Source organism: Lacerta agilis, chromosome 1 (genome assembly GCF_009819535.1).
Source record: "Lacerta agilis isolate rLacAgi1 chromosome 1, rLacAgi1.pri, whole genome shotgun sequence".
Taxonomy (NCBI): domain Eukaryota; kingdom Metazoa; phylum Chordata; class Lepidosauria; order Squamata; family Lacertidae; genus Lacerta; species Lacerta agilis.
Window position 1 is genome coordinate 114,542,036 of NC_046312.1, and position 19,140 is coordinate 114,561,175.

The following is a 19,140-nucleotide window of genomic DNA, read 5'->3' on the forward strand; positions in this document are numbered from 1 at the left end:
GCAGCGTTTGGTAAGAGGGTCTCTCTGCAGGTCCCTTAAAAAAAAACTTTTTCTTTGCTTGAGTGGGGGTCCCAACCTAGTTGGGGGTAACTTTTGGTACCTCCCAACTATATAGCCTTGTATTGCCAGTTGGGGGAAAAGTACCAATTGGTAGCTTTCATTAGCACCACAAGGCTATTGGGACTGCACCCTACTTTTAATGACTGCAATTTTAATTTTCACTCATTCCCATGCAGTAATCTGAGCTTTTATTTATATAGACGGACAGACAGACAGACATATACTTGGGAGCTGGCCTAGCTGATCCTTGTTCTTTCAGTTTCTTGTTCTATACTTACATTTTAGATTCGCTCTTGTGACCTACTTCGGGCTTAGCAAGTCTGCAAACTAGATTGTGGGAGCCCTTTGCTTCCCAAAATGTTTGTTCTACCTTCAACCACCAGTTGCAACTATAACCCAACTCAATAGGCCTTGCTTTGCCAATGTGAAACTACCCTTCAGATAGATAGCAATTGTGCTCTCTATAATGTAAGCACAACTTACTAGATAGCTTCTGTCTTGATTATTCCTTGCAATACTAGCATTACGTTCACAATGGCTGAAATCGTTCATCCGCTTCTTGTTGAGTTTGCAAGTTACCATGAAAGTATTAGAGATACCGAATACGCCAGAATTCAGCTGAATTCAGTGAAATGAAATTGCTTTCATTCTACTACTTGGCAGCTGGCCACATGTTTATAGAAGATAGGAGCGAAAACAGGAAGTTAAATATGTATAGAAGTATTTAATAGGCTAGAGCAGCAAGAAACATCAGCTCGGAACAGAAAGTATACCACATTTTAAAAAAGAACTAATATGTTGTTATTGCTCCAGTTTCTTTTCATTCTTAAGAAGCTGAACATATCAAAATATTTCAAGAGAAATACTATAAAAGTGCAAAGAAACACACCCATAGCAATTAGATGTCAAAAGTACTATGTGCATAATGTCCAAACTTCCTTAACAACCTGAGGCCTGTTTCATTTTTGCAAAAATCAGTGCAAGTATCAGTGGCATTAAATTAGGAGGCAGGCTGTGCTTTATTAACAACTTTCATTTACTGAAAAGCAAAATTCATCAACAGTTTTAAGCACTTTCAAATACCAGTAATTTTAACAGAAGAATTGAGGACTTGCTTAAGCTTCTCCAGCAATTCAATTTTGTCCTGATCATGTTCAGCATTTTTGCATTAATTGCAACTGCTGATATAAAGGGGCTGGATCCAGAGATGCCCTGTGCGTGTGGCAAGGCACTCCCACAAGTCAGCCCCACTGAATTCTCCGTAATTTCCTATCCCACTACAGCCCCTGTACCCCATCACATGCCATTCTAGACAGTCCTTCAACCCTCAAAACCAACTCTGGGGGTGGCAGGAAAGTCTCACTACATGAGTGAAATTCAACTCATCATTTTCGGGATCTAATTCATTATGCCTTGAATATTCTGAAGAGAGGCAAATATTCATTCTTGGAAATCCTAATAATGAATAACGTATTTATGCACTACCAGATTTGAGATTTTCATTCAGACTTCCTACAGAGGGTAAAAACACAAGGCACAAGCTAGCCAAATGTAAATGTTATCAAGTGCCACTGATTTTAGTGGGAGATATTTAATTATGTGCTAAACTTCCCAATTAATATTAATGAAACTCAAGCTGGATCATGTATGAAATTAAATGCATGTGGTTTGTTAGAAGAACTATAGTGTCTTAACATTAGAAGGCTCAAACTGTTTGATTCCAAGAAAGAAAAGCATGATCATCTTTTATCTAGTATTTCTCACATTGTAATGCTGTGCTAGTGCAACTGATTCCCAGATAAGGTTTATAACGTTGCAGTTCTTTAATTCAGCTAAGTTTTCAATGGAAGTCTTATTAGAATGCTTGGCAAGTGAAACTGTACAATACTTGAACAAGCTGTGCACTGACCTTTTTATATAAAATCTAGAATCTGATACACCAGATCTACCTGCTGAAGCAATTTAAGATGGAATGATTGAAATGAATTTAGCATACTCACTTTTTTAAACGACCGCTGCTCTAGAAAATACATGGTTTTCTGACACCTGTTTAGTGAAAATGTGTGCTCCCCCATATTAGAGCTGTACTGTAGTAAACCAGACTTACACAGTCCTAACATGAACTGTGTACTAAGGCTATCTTCTGCACACCACATATTGTCCCATACTGCTATATACTGCGGAATGTAGTCATGTCTTTTGGCTCACTACTTGGAACACACCAGTCATCTGCTTCATGATTCGCTGTGTAATGTCTCCAAGCTGATTTGTTATATACCGGCAGTCTTTCAACAGATTCTGTTGATAAAGCCTGCAGAGAGAAGGAAAGGGCAGTGTTCAATATAACTTAGCCATCATCAGATCTTGCCTTTTAAATGGAAAGACGTTTGTCAAAGCAGGTGATAAATAACATGCCTTTATGAAGATAACCGCATCTGTACCATAACCCTCCAGTGAATAGAGCTTCAGATCTCCTTGGAAGTACTGAGCATAGAGACGGGATATAGGCAAGCCGTAACCAAATCCAGCCTAAACATAACAAACACACACACACAAAACAAAAAAACGAGAGTTAGCTAAAACATATGAAAAACAAAAATAGTAATGGGAGGAATTCAAAGTTGCACTCTTCTGATCATTCCACCAGCGCAAGCATTTTAGCTTGCCATCCAGAATGGCCCCCTTCCTTCCTTCCTTCCTCCCTGTGATGTTATGGGGCCTTCTTGACACACACCCCAAGCCAATTTTGGGGGGTGCGAGGGAAGGACAGTGAAAACCCCCATCATGTCCTTGTGTGAGCTTCTGCTAGTGGGACTTGTTTGTTGAATCCTGCCCAAAATAACCAACATTTGCTAGAGAAAAAGCATTCTGTTGCTGGACACAAACATGAGAAAAGGGGAATTACTTTTACAGTGAAAAGAAAATGAAGACAAAACTGCAGGTAGGTGTTCTCTAATATTCTTTCCTATCCATGGCAATGGCTTCCTATCCAGATGAAACTGAAGCTTGCACTTATTTATTTTTATTACATTTATAACTTGCCTTCCTTGAAAGGAGCTCAAGGTAGCATACATTTTTATTCACCATTTTAATCTCACAACAAAGCATAGCTGTCAACTTTTCCTTTTTCTTGCGAGGAATCCTATTCGGAATAAGGGAATTTCCCTTTAAAAAAGGGAAAAGTTGACAGCTATGCAACAAAGCTGTGAGAAAGACCAAGGTCACTCCGTAAACTTCAACACTGGGGATTTGAACCCGAGTCTTCCTTGATGAAACATCCTTAACCACTAAGCCACACAGTTGGGCCTTCCTCTCCTGTTCAATTGCCCTTGAAAAAAAGCTGTCTGGCCCCAACTCCAGAGTAATGTTCATTTATCCCTATTGCATCTGCAGGCAACTTTCTCATCTTATAGGATTGCATGGGCATCTGTACTGGATATCCAGTAATTTCACTGTGTGACACGACTGGCATTATCAGATGTATAACCACTAGGCATAAGGAAAGACAAGTGTTAGATAATGCAGTAGAAGATACCACAGAAACTCAGATGAAATGTAAGAACAAGCAGACACAGGACCTAGTGGTATATGAATTTATCTCACTGAACAATGTTCTTATTTGACTTGCTGTGGAGTATAAAAAACTGCCAAAGCTGAAAGCTTGGAAATTTCAATAGCTGGATTTTGAATTAACTGAAATTTCTTAAGTCTTCAAAAGCAGCCCCAAATGCAATAGCAATATGTGTTTTTTATGATCAGTTATGGGGGGAAAGATATTCTGCAAGTCTTGTTTCCCAATTTTACACAGCTCAAATGCAGGGCTTTTCCCCCAGCTGGCATTCACCAGAACTCAGTTCCAGTACCACTCAGGTAGACACCATTGCCATTATAAGAGAATAAGAGAGGCATTCATGGTGAGTTCTAGCACCTCTTTTTTAAGGAAAAATAGCACTGCTCAAATGAATTACTTATATGACCCTTTACTTGCCCAGATAAGCCACCAAAACAACCTAAGACACCAGCTCACAGAATCTTCAGCCTTAAACTTATTAGCATTTAAAATAGTTGCGCACCACTATAGAAAGCAGGGAGCAAAAATGGCAGTGAGGCTGTTCTTGCCCATGAACTGGAGCAAGTTATATGCATCATTAACTGCACAAAGCAGGTTTTTGCTGATGGAACAGTGCCTTGCTAGAGCCTGATTTTCTTCACTGAAGTTTTTTTTTTTTTGCATTTGGAAGTTTGTTTATACATGCAACAGTGGAACTCTGGATACTGGCTTTAGTTAATAATAACATCATCCTGGCCCATATTTAACATAAGCAATGGATCTGTGTATGGGCAACCTACAGCCAGTGTGGCCTAATTTCATGTGGCTCTTTGCCTAATTTCAAAAGACCTCTCTGCAAATTTACATCTGGCAGGAGTGATCTGTCCTTTCCTTGGTAGCCTGCTGGGTAGGCAAGAAATGGAGATGGGTGGGGAGAGAAGCAAGAAAGAGAGCAAGAAGCTCTGCATGTATCCACTGCTGGCTCCCCCCCCCCCACATTACCCCAAAGGAATGCTGCCCTCAACCGGAAAAGCCCCCCCCCCCTTTAATGTACAAGAAAATATTTTGTTAACCATTTCAACTAACTAATTTGCCAATTGGGAATGCAAGGTATCACATAAAAATGGCTTACATACCAGAGGTGTTGCTCGCGATGTCTCAACACGGGGACGGGGTGCAGTTGAATACATGTAGTTAAACAGCCGATCTATTTTCCTCAAAGGAACACCACCGCCACGATCACACATCTAGAATGTGGAGGGGGGAAACCGTCTTTATAAATATTCCCTTAAATGATATTTATTAAGAATGTGATTCATAAACAGCATGAGTGATTAGGACTTGGGGACGATTCATGCCACACGCTCTAGATCTGGCTAAAAACAAAACACAGGAATACCCAACCTTACATTAGAATTATATACCTTGTATATTTTATTATGCATTTAATGTTTTTATATTGTGCTTTTATCTGGGGAACCGCCCTGAGACCTGCGAGTTTAGTGTGGTATACTAACTAACTGAATGAATGAATGGTGAATGTTGGCCTGCATGTACAAAATGTACTTCTTCAAAACGATTTATACACTACTCTTCAGTTAGTTTGGATGTTAGAATAATAATAGGCAGCTAATAGAAATATAATAATGCAAATCATACAAAACCAAAGATTTCTTTTTTAATGCCAAATAAGTAAAAACAGCAGGAAACATTTCAATAGCAACCCCAATCTACAAAAGATATAATCCCCACAAGGTCTCTCTTTAAAGCCAGGTGTGGACCACAAGCTGAGAATCCACCCATCCACTGAACCTCGGATGACACAGAGCAGGGTCTCCAATGTGGAATAGGGTATTGAGAAGCTACATATGGGAGGAGGTGATCAAGAAATCCTAGGCCCTGACTATCGCTGCAGATGAAACAATATTGTAGCAATGCATTCTACCTGTCTGGCTCCGGTTAAAACCCTGGCAGCCTTTTGGATCAAATTTCAGAACGCTCTTCATTGGCAGACAGTCCACTCTTGATATTACTATGACTGTGACCAGGCCTGTTCAGTTCAAGAGGGGGCTGCAGCTGGCGAAAAGCACTCACAACCACAGCTGCCACTCAAACATCCAAGAACAACGATAGATCCAGGAGCATCTCCCAGCTGCTCATCTGAATGTTATGGGGAGCACAACCACGTCCAAAATTGGCTGAACTCCTCATCCTGGATCAGAAGATCCCTGAATTGGCAAAATAACTAGCAGTCCTGTTTGAATCATATGCGGCTTCTACTTGCTATTTTATGATATACATTATTTTGGCCAGATAATTCATTGGTCAATAAACACGCAAAATGCCCATGGCATGTAAATTCACATCAAGGTGAACATTACTGGAAAACCAGCGCTTTCACCGTTTGCCAGGACTGCAAAGTGGGAAATAAGAGAGTAAACAATGCCATTACCTTCACAGTTAAATCCTCATTGCCTAATGTGACGTGGACATGAATTGGAGGGTAAATGTCTCGATCCGCATGATGTTCCATTGTAGCTCTCATTGCATTCTAAGATTTCAAAACATGGAAGTAATGGCCAAATTACATATCTGTATATCATTTTAGCTTGATAATTTAATAAAACAGTTCCATTTAGCTGTGACCAAGTTTCAAGAGATTTTAGAAGTAACTTGTTCTAGAATACATTATAAAGTTGCTTCCTGCTTTTTAAACAGTTTTATGAAGCTACCCAACCGACCTGACTAGTATTTGGTTATTTCTGTCTTTAAAGATTGAAAGTTATTTCATGGATGCCGTGCTGGAATGGTAGTCTGAATTCTGCTCCCTGCCGTTTTAGAATTTAAATACGGGCAACAACATATATTTTGTATTTTAGATATGAAACTGAGTCCCTTTACTTGCAGAGCAATCCATGGAAACAAAATCTAGAGGTCAACTCTATCATTCTCACATGCGACCCTGTGCACATAAAGGGATCCACTAGGGGTGGGGAATCTCCAGATGTTAAAAGGCAGTCATGACCACAGCTGCCTCCTAATCACAGAGGAATAATGCCGGTTCAGGCATGGGGACACTCCACTTCTGACTGCCTGGCCAATGGTCAGATATAACAAAATTGCAATATGTCCGATATTTCCTGAAAATATCTGGAATACTGCGTGTGGGTGGGAATCGGTGAAATATCTGGGAAATTTCAGGTGTATGGCAGCACATGTTATTGCAACTGTTTTTCCTGATTTTCTATAACAATAGCTGAGAAACGGCAATTTTTGCAATTTTGCAAAACCCTGCGACTTTGGGCAAAACTATAAAAGCTCAACAATTTTGCCCGCCCCCCTCAAAAGGCTCAACAACTGTCCAGATTTTCACTGTTTGTAATATGGCAACTATGGATATGATAAAGCGTTGTAATCCAACAACATCTGCAGGCCCACATTCGTGTACTAAGCCCAACTCCAGGACTGGTGACCACAGCTTGACCTGAAGCCCTACTATGCCTCACAAATCAGCCTGCCCTCCTCTGGGCTCCTTGGTGCACTGGCTACTTCCCTATGAGATTATGTTCACCCGAGTCTTTTGAAGGGAATGAAAATAAAACATCTAGCTGAGATGTGGGACATTACCAGGTATGGCCAGAACAGCATTTGCATGAGGGCGAGATTGGGTGCTGTGGGCTCGGCAGAATGCCTACAGAGACCTCCTTCAAGACAGTAGATGGTGTGCAAGCCTCGTGTTATTTTCAAAGCGCTTGTCTTTAAAAGTGATTTACACACACACACACACACACACACACTCATCTTTTCAGCATATCAAATGTCAGGAATTGCCGTGTTTGTCTTGTTTCTTGACAGCTTGACAACAGAAAACGGAGAAAGAGGATCCACAACATATCAGTGTTTTGCACAAACCTTGAAAAGTTCAAAAACCATGTAGTAGAGATGTGACGGCACATACACCACCTGCATGGGCTGCCCCGGTGATTTTACTGTAAAAAGAGGGGAACAAAAAACAACCGAGTGCTGAATGAACGATCAGTTTTGGCAAGGCCTGACTGAGCACGACTAAACAGTGTGGCCCTCTTAAAAGTTTTCAGTGGCTCAGATTCAAAAAGCTTATTTAGGCATGCCGAACAGAGCTTGTATATCTACCCAGTGCGATTTTTGGATTCCCACCTGCCCCGTGCTGAACACAAGCCACTTCTGCCCCCAATACCATATTAAAAATTTATTCTGAAACTTCAAAACTAATACGTTGGAACTAAGCACCTGCTCATTTGGATCCAGGTACATAGTATCTGTTTTTCCATTTTATTATCTGTCTAAAACAGTGATGTCCAACCGGTCGACTGCGATCGGCAGGTAGGTCTCCGGATGATCGTGGTCGATCACTGGATCCTTATCGATCACGGGATTAAAAGCTATGTATAATGAATGTTTCCGCCCCATGCCCTGTCCCTACGTAGTGTCAATAGGGCTGTATTTTATAGTCTGCTGCCGACATTATTTGGCTTTATTGTTTTGTGCGCTTGTTAGCGTGGTAGTTAATGGTTCACCTTTCCCCCCTGAAAAAAGTTCAACAACTTTGGCCTTTCCTCCCTAAAAAAAAAGCTCAGGAACTCTGGCAATCCTCCCCTTCCACCTGCGCACGCTCCTCCTCCCCCCAATGACAATGGGTAGATCACTGCCAGTTTTTTTTTTTTTTTTTTTTTTAAAAACTGGGAGTAGATCGCAGTCTCTTGGGAGTTGGACGTGCCTGGTCTAAAAGATGCCCACTCCACAATCTGAAAAGGTATACTGGAGGTATACCATAAGTGCTGTCTCCGTGGCTTGTGTGTCACAGGCCTTGCACACATAAAGACACATCCTCCTTGCAACAAATAGAAAAAATTGGACTAAAGGAAAATATGAGGAGGGCTATAGAGGCAATCTACAACCAACAGAGAGCGAGGTTAATAATAAATGGGAATGTAACGGATAGCTTCAAAATAACAAAAGGAACTAGGCAAGGGTGTCCCCTTTCACCCTTGCTTTTTGTAATAGTACTAGAGGTCCTTTTGAATAACATCAGGAAAGAAAGAAAACTAAAAGGAATAGTAGTGGGAAAGAACACATATAAAGTAAGGGCTTTCGCCGATGATTTAATAATTACGACGCAAGACCCAAAGGAGAATATACCGATAGCATTAGATTTAATTAAGGAATATGGTAAAGTGGCGGGGCTAAAAATAAATTACCAAAAAACCACCCTGATGACCAAAAATCTGGATAAATATGAGAGAGAAGAACTACATCAATTAACGGGACTGGAAATTAAAAATAAAGCCAAATACCTAGGAATAAATATAACACCTAAAAGTATCAATCTCGTGGACGATAATTACAAAAAGGCATGGAGAGAAATAAAGTCAAATATGGAGGTCTGGAATAAACTAAATCTTTCACTATGGGGAAGAATATCGGCGGTAAAGATGAATATCCTCCCCAAAATGTTATTTTTATTTCAGGCAATACCGGTATTGGGGGGTATGAAAATCTTTAAAGAATGGAAGAAAGATTTAGCGAAATTTGTCTGGAACGGAAAAAGACCAAGAATAAAATTTGAGCTATTGACTGACAGGAAAGAGAGGGGAGGATTCTCCATGCCCAATTTAGAACTATACCATGCGGCAGCAGCTCTAAATTGGATTAGAGAATGGATATTATTAAAAGATTATGAGTTATTGGACTTGGAAGGTGTTGAAAACAGATATGGTTGGCACTCCTACCTTCTATACGAAAAGGTGAAGGTCCACAAAGGTTTCCTGAACCATTTGATCCGGAAATCATTATATTTAGTCTGGACAAAGTATAAAGGGATTCTAGAGCCAAAAATCCCGCTCTGGACATCACCTTTAGAGGTAATAACAATCAAAAAAACAAATATGGAGGGAGGAAGGGCCACCTATCGGATGTTATTAGAAGAAAAAGAGAATGAGTTCCATCTGAAAAAATATGAAGAAATAAAGGAACATCTAAATGATTGGCTGCAATATTTTCAAATTTACCAAAGACTCACAATAGATAAAAGAACGGGTTTGGCAAAAGAAAAATCTAGATTTGAGAAAGAAGTGCTCCAAAGCAAGGGGAAGCATATTGCGTTGATTTATAATATACTGTTAGAATGGGATTTGAAAGAAGAGGAGGTAAAATCTGTAATGGTGAGGTGGGCGCAAGACTTTGGTTATAATATAATGATGGAACAATGGGAAAGACTGTGGAGGGAGGACCTAAAGTTTACAGCCTGCTATAATTTAAAAGAGCATACACTGAAAATGATGTACAGGTGGCATCTCACCCCAGAAAAAATATCGAAAATGTATAAGAATGGATCCCCATTGTGCTGGAGGTGCGAAAATGAAATCGGGTCTTATAAACACATCTGGTGGGCATGTCCAAAAATAAACAATTACTGGAATCTGATTTATGAAGAATTGAAAAAATTGATAAAAATTAATTTCAAAAAAAGACCAGAAATATTCCTGATAAGTATTTTGCCAGAGGAGATTAAAAAAGAGAAGAGAACATTGTGTATGTATGGCACCACAGCCGCGAGAATATTGGTAGCTAGAAATTGGAAAAGTAAGGAAATACCATCCATAGCCGATTGGCAAAACCTAATGATTGAATATTTACAACTAGCCAAAATAACGGGTAAATTAAGAGGACAGTCGAAACAGGTAGTCTGGAGGGAATGGAGGATATTCAAAGAGTATTTAGTAGAGAGTGGTTTAACTGAAATCCTAAAGGCAGACCAAGATTGAACCTCAAAACTAAATGGAGAATATGTGTAAATAGCAAGAGGAAAGAAAAAGAATAAAAACTGTACGTAAGGTTATAAAGTAGACAAGAAATACAAGAAGGATAATTGGAAGTATAGAGATCGAATGAAGTAGTGTAAGACATAAGTATGCAAGAATGGGTGGGTTTCTATAGGATGTCTGAAGATATGAATGTAAGGTTTGTATATAGGTATGTGTTTATGTATGATTGTAAGGTATGTAACTGTGTGTGTTAATGTTTGATGATGCGTTATCAGTTATGATTTTAAACAATAAAGAAATTATTTAAAAAAAAAAAAAGACACATCCTCCTTGCAATAGTAACCACTGACGGATGTTGCAGCTCTTTGCCTTTTCAGTAAAAGGCCGCACATGGTGTACATATGTCCGATTTACTCTCTGCCCAGTGAAATAAAATCCTGATCTGGCAGCATTACAGGGCTGTGTTACTCCTGCTGAAATTGTTGTTGAAACTTTTGTTTAAGGATACAATTTGAACTGTCAACTACATCTATTCATTTTATAAAAATACTTTGTTCTTTGTTTTGTTTAAAATAAAATAAAAACCTATTGAAACAAATAAGCATAGGATATGGGTTGGAGAGGACTCTAATAATAACCAAGAATGACTTTCAATTAGACACTGGCGCAACTACATTCTATACAGTAGGTAACAGGTTGCCTATAGTGATTAATTGTAGTGCTATTTGTCAACAGGGCCAGAGTGAGGACATCTTGCTTCCCAGTCCTGCAGTGGTCAGAGGGAGCAGACCAAACAGCATAGCAAACATTTTCCTACTGGCTACCTGCTATAACTATAGTGCTTTCCAAAAGGGCAACAGGGGTCAGTGGCGAAGTGGCCACTGCTAAATGAACAGACTGTCAGCCTGGGACTCTTGTGACCCAGGTTCAAATCTTCGTTCATCTAATACATGGGTAGGCAAACTAAGGCCTGGGGGCCGGATCCGGCCCAATCGCCTTCTAAATCCGGCCCACGGATGGTCCGGGAATCAGCATGTTTTTACATGAGTAGAATGTGTCATTTTATTTAAAATGCATCTCTGGGTTATTTGTGGGGCCTGCCTGGTGTTTTTACATGAGTAGAATGTTTCCTTTTATTTAAAATGCATCTCTGGGTTATTTGTGGGGCATAGGAATTCATTCATCCCCCCTCCCTGAAAAAAATATAGTCTGCCCCCCCCACAAGGTTTGAGGTACAGTGGATCTGCCCCCCTGCTGAAAAAGTTTGCTGACCCCTGGAACTCGACACCGAAAGCTACTTCACAAGTTCACGCTATGAACTTTTCACAGTGAACACTGCAACATGTTTCTTTCACTGTGCAAACATGATGCAGAGACCTGCAGCTGCCCAAGGTTCCCCACAGCATATGTCTGTAATGAAATCAGCATATATAGACACATCATGTTTAAGGCTGTGCCCACGATACCCGATTAACATTCTATGCACCAGAGGCAGCACCTGCTCACACTGCAGACTGAGCAAGACAGTCATCACACACATGATGCCCAACCAATGGAAAAATGAGCACTACTACCGCAGACACAGTCTAAAAAAGGGAGACCTGTTCAAAAAGAGGCAGTGCATGATAAATCCTTGCTAAGGACTTGTGACTTCCTTTAATAATCCACTCCACTTCCTGTTCTTACCATTTCTCTCCTCGAGCACAAGTTCTGGAGAATTCATGTAATACAGGTCACAAAGTGTCTTTGCATTTTCATAGCCGTCTGCAAAAAAAATTAAACCACAACAATTTTGTTTAAAGGTTTACACTTCGCAGCTCTGCACAATATCCTGGCAGCAGTTTTTTAAAATGTCAGGAAACAGATTAACGACAGCCCAGTTCTTAACTGTTCGGGAGTGAAATGCTGAGGACTGCAGCTGACACCTATCATGAATATTTTTGGCCACAACAACTCAAGTTACTAGCTACAGCTGCATGCGTGCCTTGATTCGGTGCAAAGTACAGAAAAAGTGTATGGTAATGCAGATTTTAATTTCCAGAGCTTTCTTTCTTTAAAAAAGAAAAAAAAAGCCAACGATATGGTCCCTGAGGTTGAATGTGTTTGTAAGTATGTTAACAATGTTTGTAAAACCTCAGAAGCCAGAGTGGATTAAAATTTCCAGCAGAAGAAGAGTTTGGATTTGATATCCCGCTTTATCACTACCCAAAGGAGTCTCAAAGCAGCTAACATTCTCCTTTCCCTTCCTCCCCCACAACAAACACTCTGTGAGGTGAGTGAGGCTGAGAGACTTCAAAGAAATGTGACTAGCTCAAGGTCACCCAGCAGCTGCATGTGGAGGAGCAGAGACGCGAACCCGGTTCACCAGATTATGAGTCTAATGCTCTTAACCACTACACCACACTGGCTCTCTTCATAGTAGCCCTTCATAGCCCCCCTGACCAGCCAAATACAGACTATAAAAAGCACAGGAAAGTAACCGTGATCCTATGCATGTTTACTCTTTTGTCAGTCCTGTTTAGATCCATGGTGTTTACTCTCCAGCCAAGTAAGTGAAGTCACACACACTCTCTAGTTTAGGACTAAATTACAAAAATTGTCTGTAAGTTCTATAATTCAGGTTTACTTTATGTAAAATTTGGGTCAACTTGTCGAGAATCCCCCCCCTTTTTGGCAAAGTATCACACAGTTCTGATTATAACCACCAGCATAACTGACACCACGAACAATGTTAAACACTGATTATTTGCTATTACATTTGTTTTCCTTGATAAGTCCACCTGATGTTACCTTTTATGACTTCAACCACACTGCACTTAGGATCAATGCTTCCAATGTGTTTGGGATGAGCAGGGTTGACCTTGACTTTCCCTCCAAACAACAAAGCTGCCAAATGGAAGAAGAAAACAAACGGGCATCACAAGTGAATTCACAATTTATAGGCTGCAAGAGCAGCAGTTTTTTGTTTTTTGTTTACATCTGGGGAACAAACAATATATTGTTTTAAGAACCAAACTGGCAAGGGTTTACAGACAAGGAAAATGCTAAAACACGGTGCCCCATATGCAATGCCCCTGCATTTGAAAGAAAACCACCCTCAGTTGCTCTGCACATACGTTTCATCTCCGCGATTAACAGAAGTACTTACTGTGCTGATTAAGAAGCATTCTGATTGAAATACGGCTCATGAAGAAGCGGTCTAAAAAATACTGCACATTCTGACTGGTCACTGGATCAACACCATAGTGGTCCTTGTACTCTATCACGCCCTGAGCCATGGTAGGAATGACATCGTTGTGACGATTCCGGATTGTTATCACAGTATCTGTAAAACTGGAACCAAGTGCGCACTCTGTGAAATGTGTCTGAGGCACATTAAAGGCCCTAGGTGGCTAAACTATGGTCTTCCACAGTGTTTTTCAACCACTGTTCCGTGGCACACTAGTGTGCCGCGAGATGTTGCCTGGTGTGCCGTGGGAAAAATTGTGTTTATTTGATTCCTATTCAAGAGAATTACTTCATATATAGTCAATATAGGCACAGAGTTAAATTTTTTAACATTTTCTAATGGTGGTGTGCCTCGTGATTTTTTTCATGAAACAAGTGTGCCTTTGCCCAAAAAAGGTTGAAAAACACTGGTCTTCCATATATTGCTGTACTACAGCTCCCACTGACCATGCTGACTGTAGGCTGACTCGGTAAGTGCTGAAGAGCCAAAATTTCCCCACCCTTGCTCAAGAATCACAGCTTCCACTTAACTATTCAGTGCAAAAAAAAAAAAAAAATCAATGGTTAATTAAAAAACAACAACACCTTGCTATTCAACAAATCATCCAGGAAGCGAAAACTGACCAAGAATTTGAAATTTCAAATATGGATCTATCTCTGTTAGCACAGCCATGATCATTTTCAGAGCAAGGTCCATCAACCCTTGTTATTTTAAACGCTTAAGAAAGATGTGTCTACCTCTGACTTCTCTTCATTCAAAATAGTCTGAAGACCACTGTTCAATGGCATCTAAGGATGACACTCATCTTCTCAAAGCAGAATAACATCTGCACACAAAGTTTAGAGCAGGCTTCCTCAAACTCAGCTCTCCAGATGTTTTGAGACTACAGTTCCCATCATCCCTGACCACTGGTCCTGCTAGCTAGGGATCATGGGAGTTGTAGGCCAAAAAACATCTGGAGGGCCAAGTTTGAGGAAGCCTGGTTTAGAGAATCCGTTGCCACAATATATTCAGATGCATTAAAATACACTTACCAAGAAATAGCTTCTGCATCTTCAGCACTTTTGTCTTTAAAATCAAGGATCTCCTGAAGGCTCTGGACGTACCTATGAACACAATTTCCGCACGGTTGGCCTTTGTCACATATATAGAATAGCTGAAATTTCCTGCTAATATTTTCTAACAAAGTCGAGATCATTAACTCAGCAAAATAACATTGGACAGGGTAAAAAAGCTGCTTTCAGCTTCCAAATCTTTCCTCACAAGTGAGAAGAAAACACGCAGCAAAGTTATGTAAAAAGTAAGTAAGGGCACCTCACATTTTCTATCATCACTTACTGTGTCTATTAAATATCCAAATTCAGTTTTGCTTTTCGTTTGTAAAAACTGATTCTTACCAACTCTGGACGAGCTGAACGGAAGGTGTTTTGAGAAGGTTGTCTGGAAGCAGACTTATTTCTTTCATTATGTTTGCCAATCTTACTGGCAACTCCTGCCGCAGAAACATAAACGAAGTTTTCTCACATGCATTGTCCGATCCTAAATGGGGGGGGGGGGGAGAGAATATACAGGAATCAAACAATATCTGCAGAACCACTGGATGTTATTTTATAAAGGGAACAATGAACCCAACTATGGAAATGTGCAAATTCATGAGGAAGAAGGAAATGAGGGGACAGAATTTGTAGTTATTCTCCCCCCAAAAAACTCTCACACACTAATATATGGAACATTTAAATCATGGTGGGCAAACTAAGGCCCGGTGGCCAGATCCGGCCCAATCGCCTTCTAAATCTGGCCCACGTACAGTCCGGGAATCAGCATGTTTTTACATGAGTAGAATGTGTCCTTTTACAGTATTTAAAATGCATCTCTGGGTTATTTGTGGGGCATAGGAATTCATTTTTTCTTCTTCAAAATTTAGCCCGGCCCCCCACAAGGTCTGAGGGACAGTGGACCAGCCCCCTGCTGAAAAAGTTTGCTGACCCCTGATTTAAATCATAAACGGGATACCCTTTTCCAGTGAAGGAGGGCTACATAATTATTCTGACAATTAATTTATTAATCACCTTCTAAACCACTGCCTCAACACGATTTACACGCAAGATAATTAAAAACACAAAAATAGCAAATGCATATAAAACAAGCCTGGAGCCTGAACATTTGGTAGTAAAAAACTATTTAACCAGCTGGGAAAGCCAGTTGGGACATAATTCAACAGGAATGCTATTCTATTCCACAGGTCAGGGACAGTCACATGAAAAGGCCTGGTCTGTGGAACACGCAGCCTGTTCCTTACAGGGATCGAACCTGCAACCTTGGTGTTATCAGCACCATGCTCTAACCAACTGAGCTATCCATGAGCCCATTGCAGCAATCCAACTCTGTTACCAGTGCATGCTCAACCAAGGTCAAGCTATCTCAAACCCGGAACGGTTGTAACTTCCTTACCAACCAAAGTTGGTAAAAGACACTTCCAGTCACTCCTACATCAACTTGAGGGTAATCTGTTATGGACCACAACTTGGCAGTGGGCAGGTCTCCCTTTTTATTTTTCTCTTCTTCCAGTGGACTGCAAGGCGAGGGTCAAATAGCTCTTGATAGAGGTATGTACCTTCACCTTCCTTCCATTACAGCTGTTGCCCAATTTTCCCCTCTTCCTACCTTACTCCCATCCTTTCGGACTCATCTGTCAGCTGCCACAATGAAATTAGGTTGAGATCTGCATTAAATTAGTAACATTGGCTTCTATCGAAAGGGATTTGGACAATAAGAGATCGCGTAGCTTTGCTCAAGTTTAGCAGAAATCCTTGTGTACTCTAGGAGCAATGCAACAGAAGCCACGGACACTGAAATATATTTTTCCTTGTGTAACACTGTTGTAATGCTAACAACACACAACTGCTATAAGAAAAATAACCACCCCACACTCTTGATGTGCGGCAAAATGCTTTTTTCATTTCCTAGCAATAACATCACATTATTAGCTAATGCTCAATTTAGACCTCATTCGCCACACTTGCCTGATACATGTCAATATTTGGAGATAGGCATTTTCCTTCACATTTTTTACGCTATCGAGCACTGTAAACACCAAACATGGAGGTGTACTTAGCAAAAGCGAAATTATCGCATAAAGTCCAAATTAGTCCTCATAATGTTTCTGCTATCAGGTACACTGTTCGAATACAACATATCAGCTGCCATGTCACAAATGGTAGTGTTAAAAGGGTGCTGCAATTAGATACACTGAGGCAAATGGCAGCCTACAAACCAGATTAGATTTGAACAATATTGCTGAAATGTTTTTAAAATATATAAACCTGGCGCTTGCAGATTGATATTGTAGGTCTAGGACATTACTGCTTGTCAACAGATAAGGGTGTAGTGTTTAGCTGATGCAATATGCACATGTTGTATAAAATGTTCAGCAGGGCCACTTGCAACAGATAAGGAAAAGTAGCCATTAACACAAACATGTCTGTTTCATATATGGTCCACTTTGGGGGGAAATTAACAATTTGGAATCCTGGCTTTAGAAGAGGACTCTGCACACTATGATTGGGAAGTGCAGGCCTCTGCAATAATGACAACCAGGACAGAAAACTGTCCCAGGATAAAAAGGGCCATCACTTACTAAGAAACATCTGAGCAGAGAGAAAAGGTGCTACATCCAATAAAGCTGAATTCTTTGCACGGCAACATAACACCTCTCCGCTCAGACTCCAGAAGAGGCATTGTAAAGAATCCCTTTCTCGCCTGTTAAGGTGGTTGCGTGGCAATTTCCCTTTGCTGGAAACACCCGCTTTGCACACTAGCAAGAGAATTTGGGCGCGTGTGTTAATGAAAGGTCTTAATTAAAACTTTTGAATTATGGTGCTGGAGGAGACTCTTGAGAGTCCCATGGACTGCAAGAAGATCAAACCTATCCATTCTCAAAGAAATCAGCCCTGAGTGCTCACTAGAAGGACAGATCCTGAAGTTGAGGCTCCAGTACTTTGGCCACCTCATGAGAAGAGAAGACTCCCTAGAAAAGACCCTGATGTTGGGAAAGATGGAGGGCACAAGGAGAAGGGGACGACAGAGGATGAGATGGTTGGACAGTGTTCTCGAAGCTACTAACATGAGTTTGGCCAAACTGCGAGAGGCAGTGAGGGATAGGCGTGCCTGGCGTGCTCTGGTCCATGGGGTCACGAAGAGTCGGACACGACTGAACGACTGAACAACAACAACAACAACAATTAAAACTTGCACCGCCAACCACAAGCGTGTTTACTCAGCCTCAGGAATGCAATGTGTTGTTGTTGTTGTTGCCGCCGCCGCCGCTGCTGCAATAAAAGCGCGAGCCTATTTGCAAAGCTAAAGCGGGGTCAACTTGGACGGGGGACCCGCGTGTGTTGACATTCCTGCACTGCAAGGGGTTGGGCTAGATGAGCCTGGGGGTCCCCTTTCCAGCTCTACGACTGCCGCCGCAGCATTACATTTGAATTCTCAGGCAACTCCGGAAGCAGCAGCCTAGTCGGATTTGTTTTGCTCGAAGCGACAACGCGAGGCCTCCTCCTCCTGACCTGCAAACCCAGAACCCGAATGTGAGCGGAGGGAGGCGGCACAGAGGAAGCACGTTCCCATTGGCTGCGCGTCCCGGGGCCCGCACCCAGGCGCCTGCCATGGATGAGGGAGGGTCGCCGAGGGGAGGCCTAGCGCCCTCCGACCCCCAAGCAGGGTCTGCAAGGGACTGTGTCCCTGCCCCCACCCCACGGGGAGAAGAAAATGGTGGGCTGTTGGGAGGAAGGAAGGGCGCAAGCAAACGAAAGGGGCGCCGCGCTTTCCCACCGGGTTGGCGGCGCTCACTCACCGAAGTCGAGGAACTGCTTCATGGAGAGGGGAGACGGGGAGAAGCGGCAGTAGAAGTCCACCTGCTGAGGGATAGTGGCCGGGGAGACGCTCCTCAGCAGCGCCCGGAGGAGCCTCATGGCGACCCCCTTTGCGCGGAGAGCGAGGCAGGCAGCCGGCGCGCAACGCGCACCAGGGCGCACGGGAAGCTGCGGCGCGGCGCGCTCCGCTCTTGTTTTGGGTCCCCCTTCAGGTCGTCCCCGCCGCCATTTCCAGGCTCGGCAGCTGCAAGCCGAAAAGCCTGTGGCTTTCCCAGGCAGGTTCTCTGCTCTGTGCGGAGATAGAAGGGAGGAGGTGGGCAGCGGCGGCGGCGACGCCAGGCAGGGACAAGGGGCCGGGCGACAAGAGCGGCAGGAGGGCCGCCTCCTCCTCTCGGCGCCCAGCCAAGGAGGGGGCCGGAGAGGCGGGCCGAGGCGACGCGAAGGTGCGGCGGGTGGGTCCGGAAGAGCCGCTCCAACCTGAGGGAACCCGGTGGTTGCGGTGCGGTCGGAGCTCCCTTTTCTCCTCAAAGATTTGGCTACCTGCACCCGCTTCTTTGGCTGCGTTTCGGTGCTGCTTGCTGTGTGCATGCCTTGTGTCTCTTTTAGCAGCTGGACAGACACGAC

The 19,140-nt window shown here is 42.2% G+C and overlaps 1 protein-coding gene across 2 annotated transcripts; it reads right to left on the reverse strand.

The window, feature by feature from the left end:
- Positions 1-764: 764 nt before the first annotated feature.
- Positions 765-18,885, reverse strand: PDK1 (pyruvate dehydrogenase kinase 1). 2 transcript variants are annotated; one of them, XM_033168065.1, is made up of 11 exons: positions 18,498-18,883; positions 15,040-15,181; positions 14,677-14,748; positions 13,562-13,746; positions 13,204-13,299; positions 12,100-12,177; positions 7,523-7,599; positions 6,063-6,161; positions 4,747-4,857; positions 2,476-2,589; positions 765-2,371 (listed from the first exon to the last, which is right to left on the reverse strand). In XM_033168065.1, the coding sequence occupies exons 1-11, from the start codon at positions 18,613-18,615 to the stop codon at positions 2,231-2,233; spliced, it is 1,233 nt and encodes a 410-aa protein (XP_033023956.1). In that variant the 5' UTR covers positions 18,616-18,883; the 3' UTR covers positions 765-2,230. The 2 variants fall into 2 exon arrangements, with proteins under 2 accessions (XP_033023956.1, XP_033023964.1); XM_033168073.1 differs by lacking the exon at positions 2,476-2,589 and having other exon boundaries at positions 18,498-18,885.
- Positions 18,886-19,140: the final 255 nt, after the last annotated feature.

Excerpts from the sequence above, each read along its gene's own strand:
- PDK1 (XM_033168065.1), bottom strand. The coding sequence starts at position 18,615 with ATGAGGCTCCTCCGGGCGCTGCTGAGGAGCGTCTCCCCGGCCACTATC. Across the intron at positions 13,747-14,676 it reads GATGCAGAAGCTATTTCTTG|TTTTACAGATACTGTGATAA; the intron begins GTAAGTGTATTT and ends ACTTGGTTCCAG. Across the intron at positions 7,600-12,099 it reads TGTGCTCGAGGAGAGAAATG|TAAAATCACCGGGGCAGCCC; the intron begins GTAAGAACAGGA and ends CTCTTTTTACAG.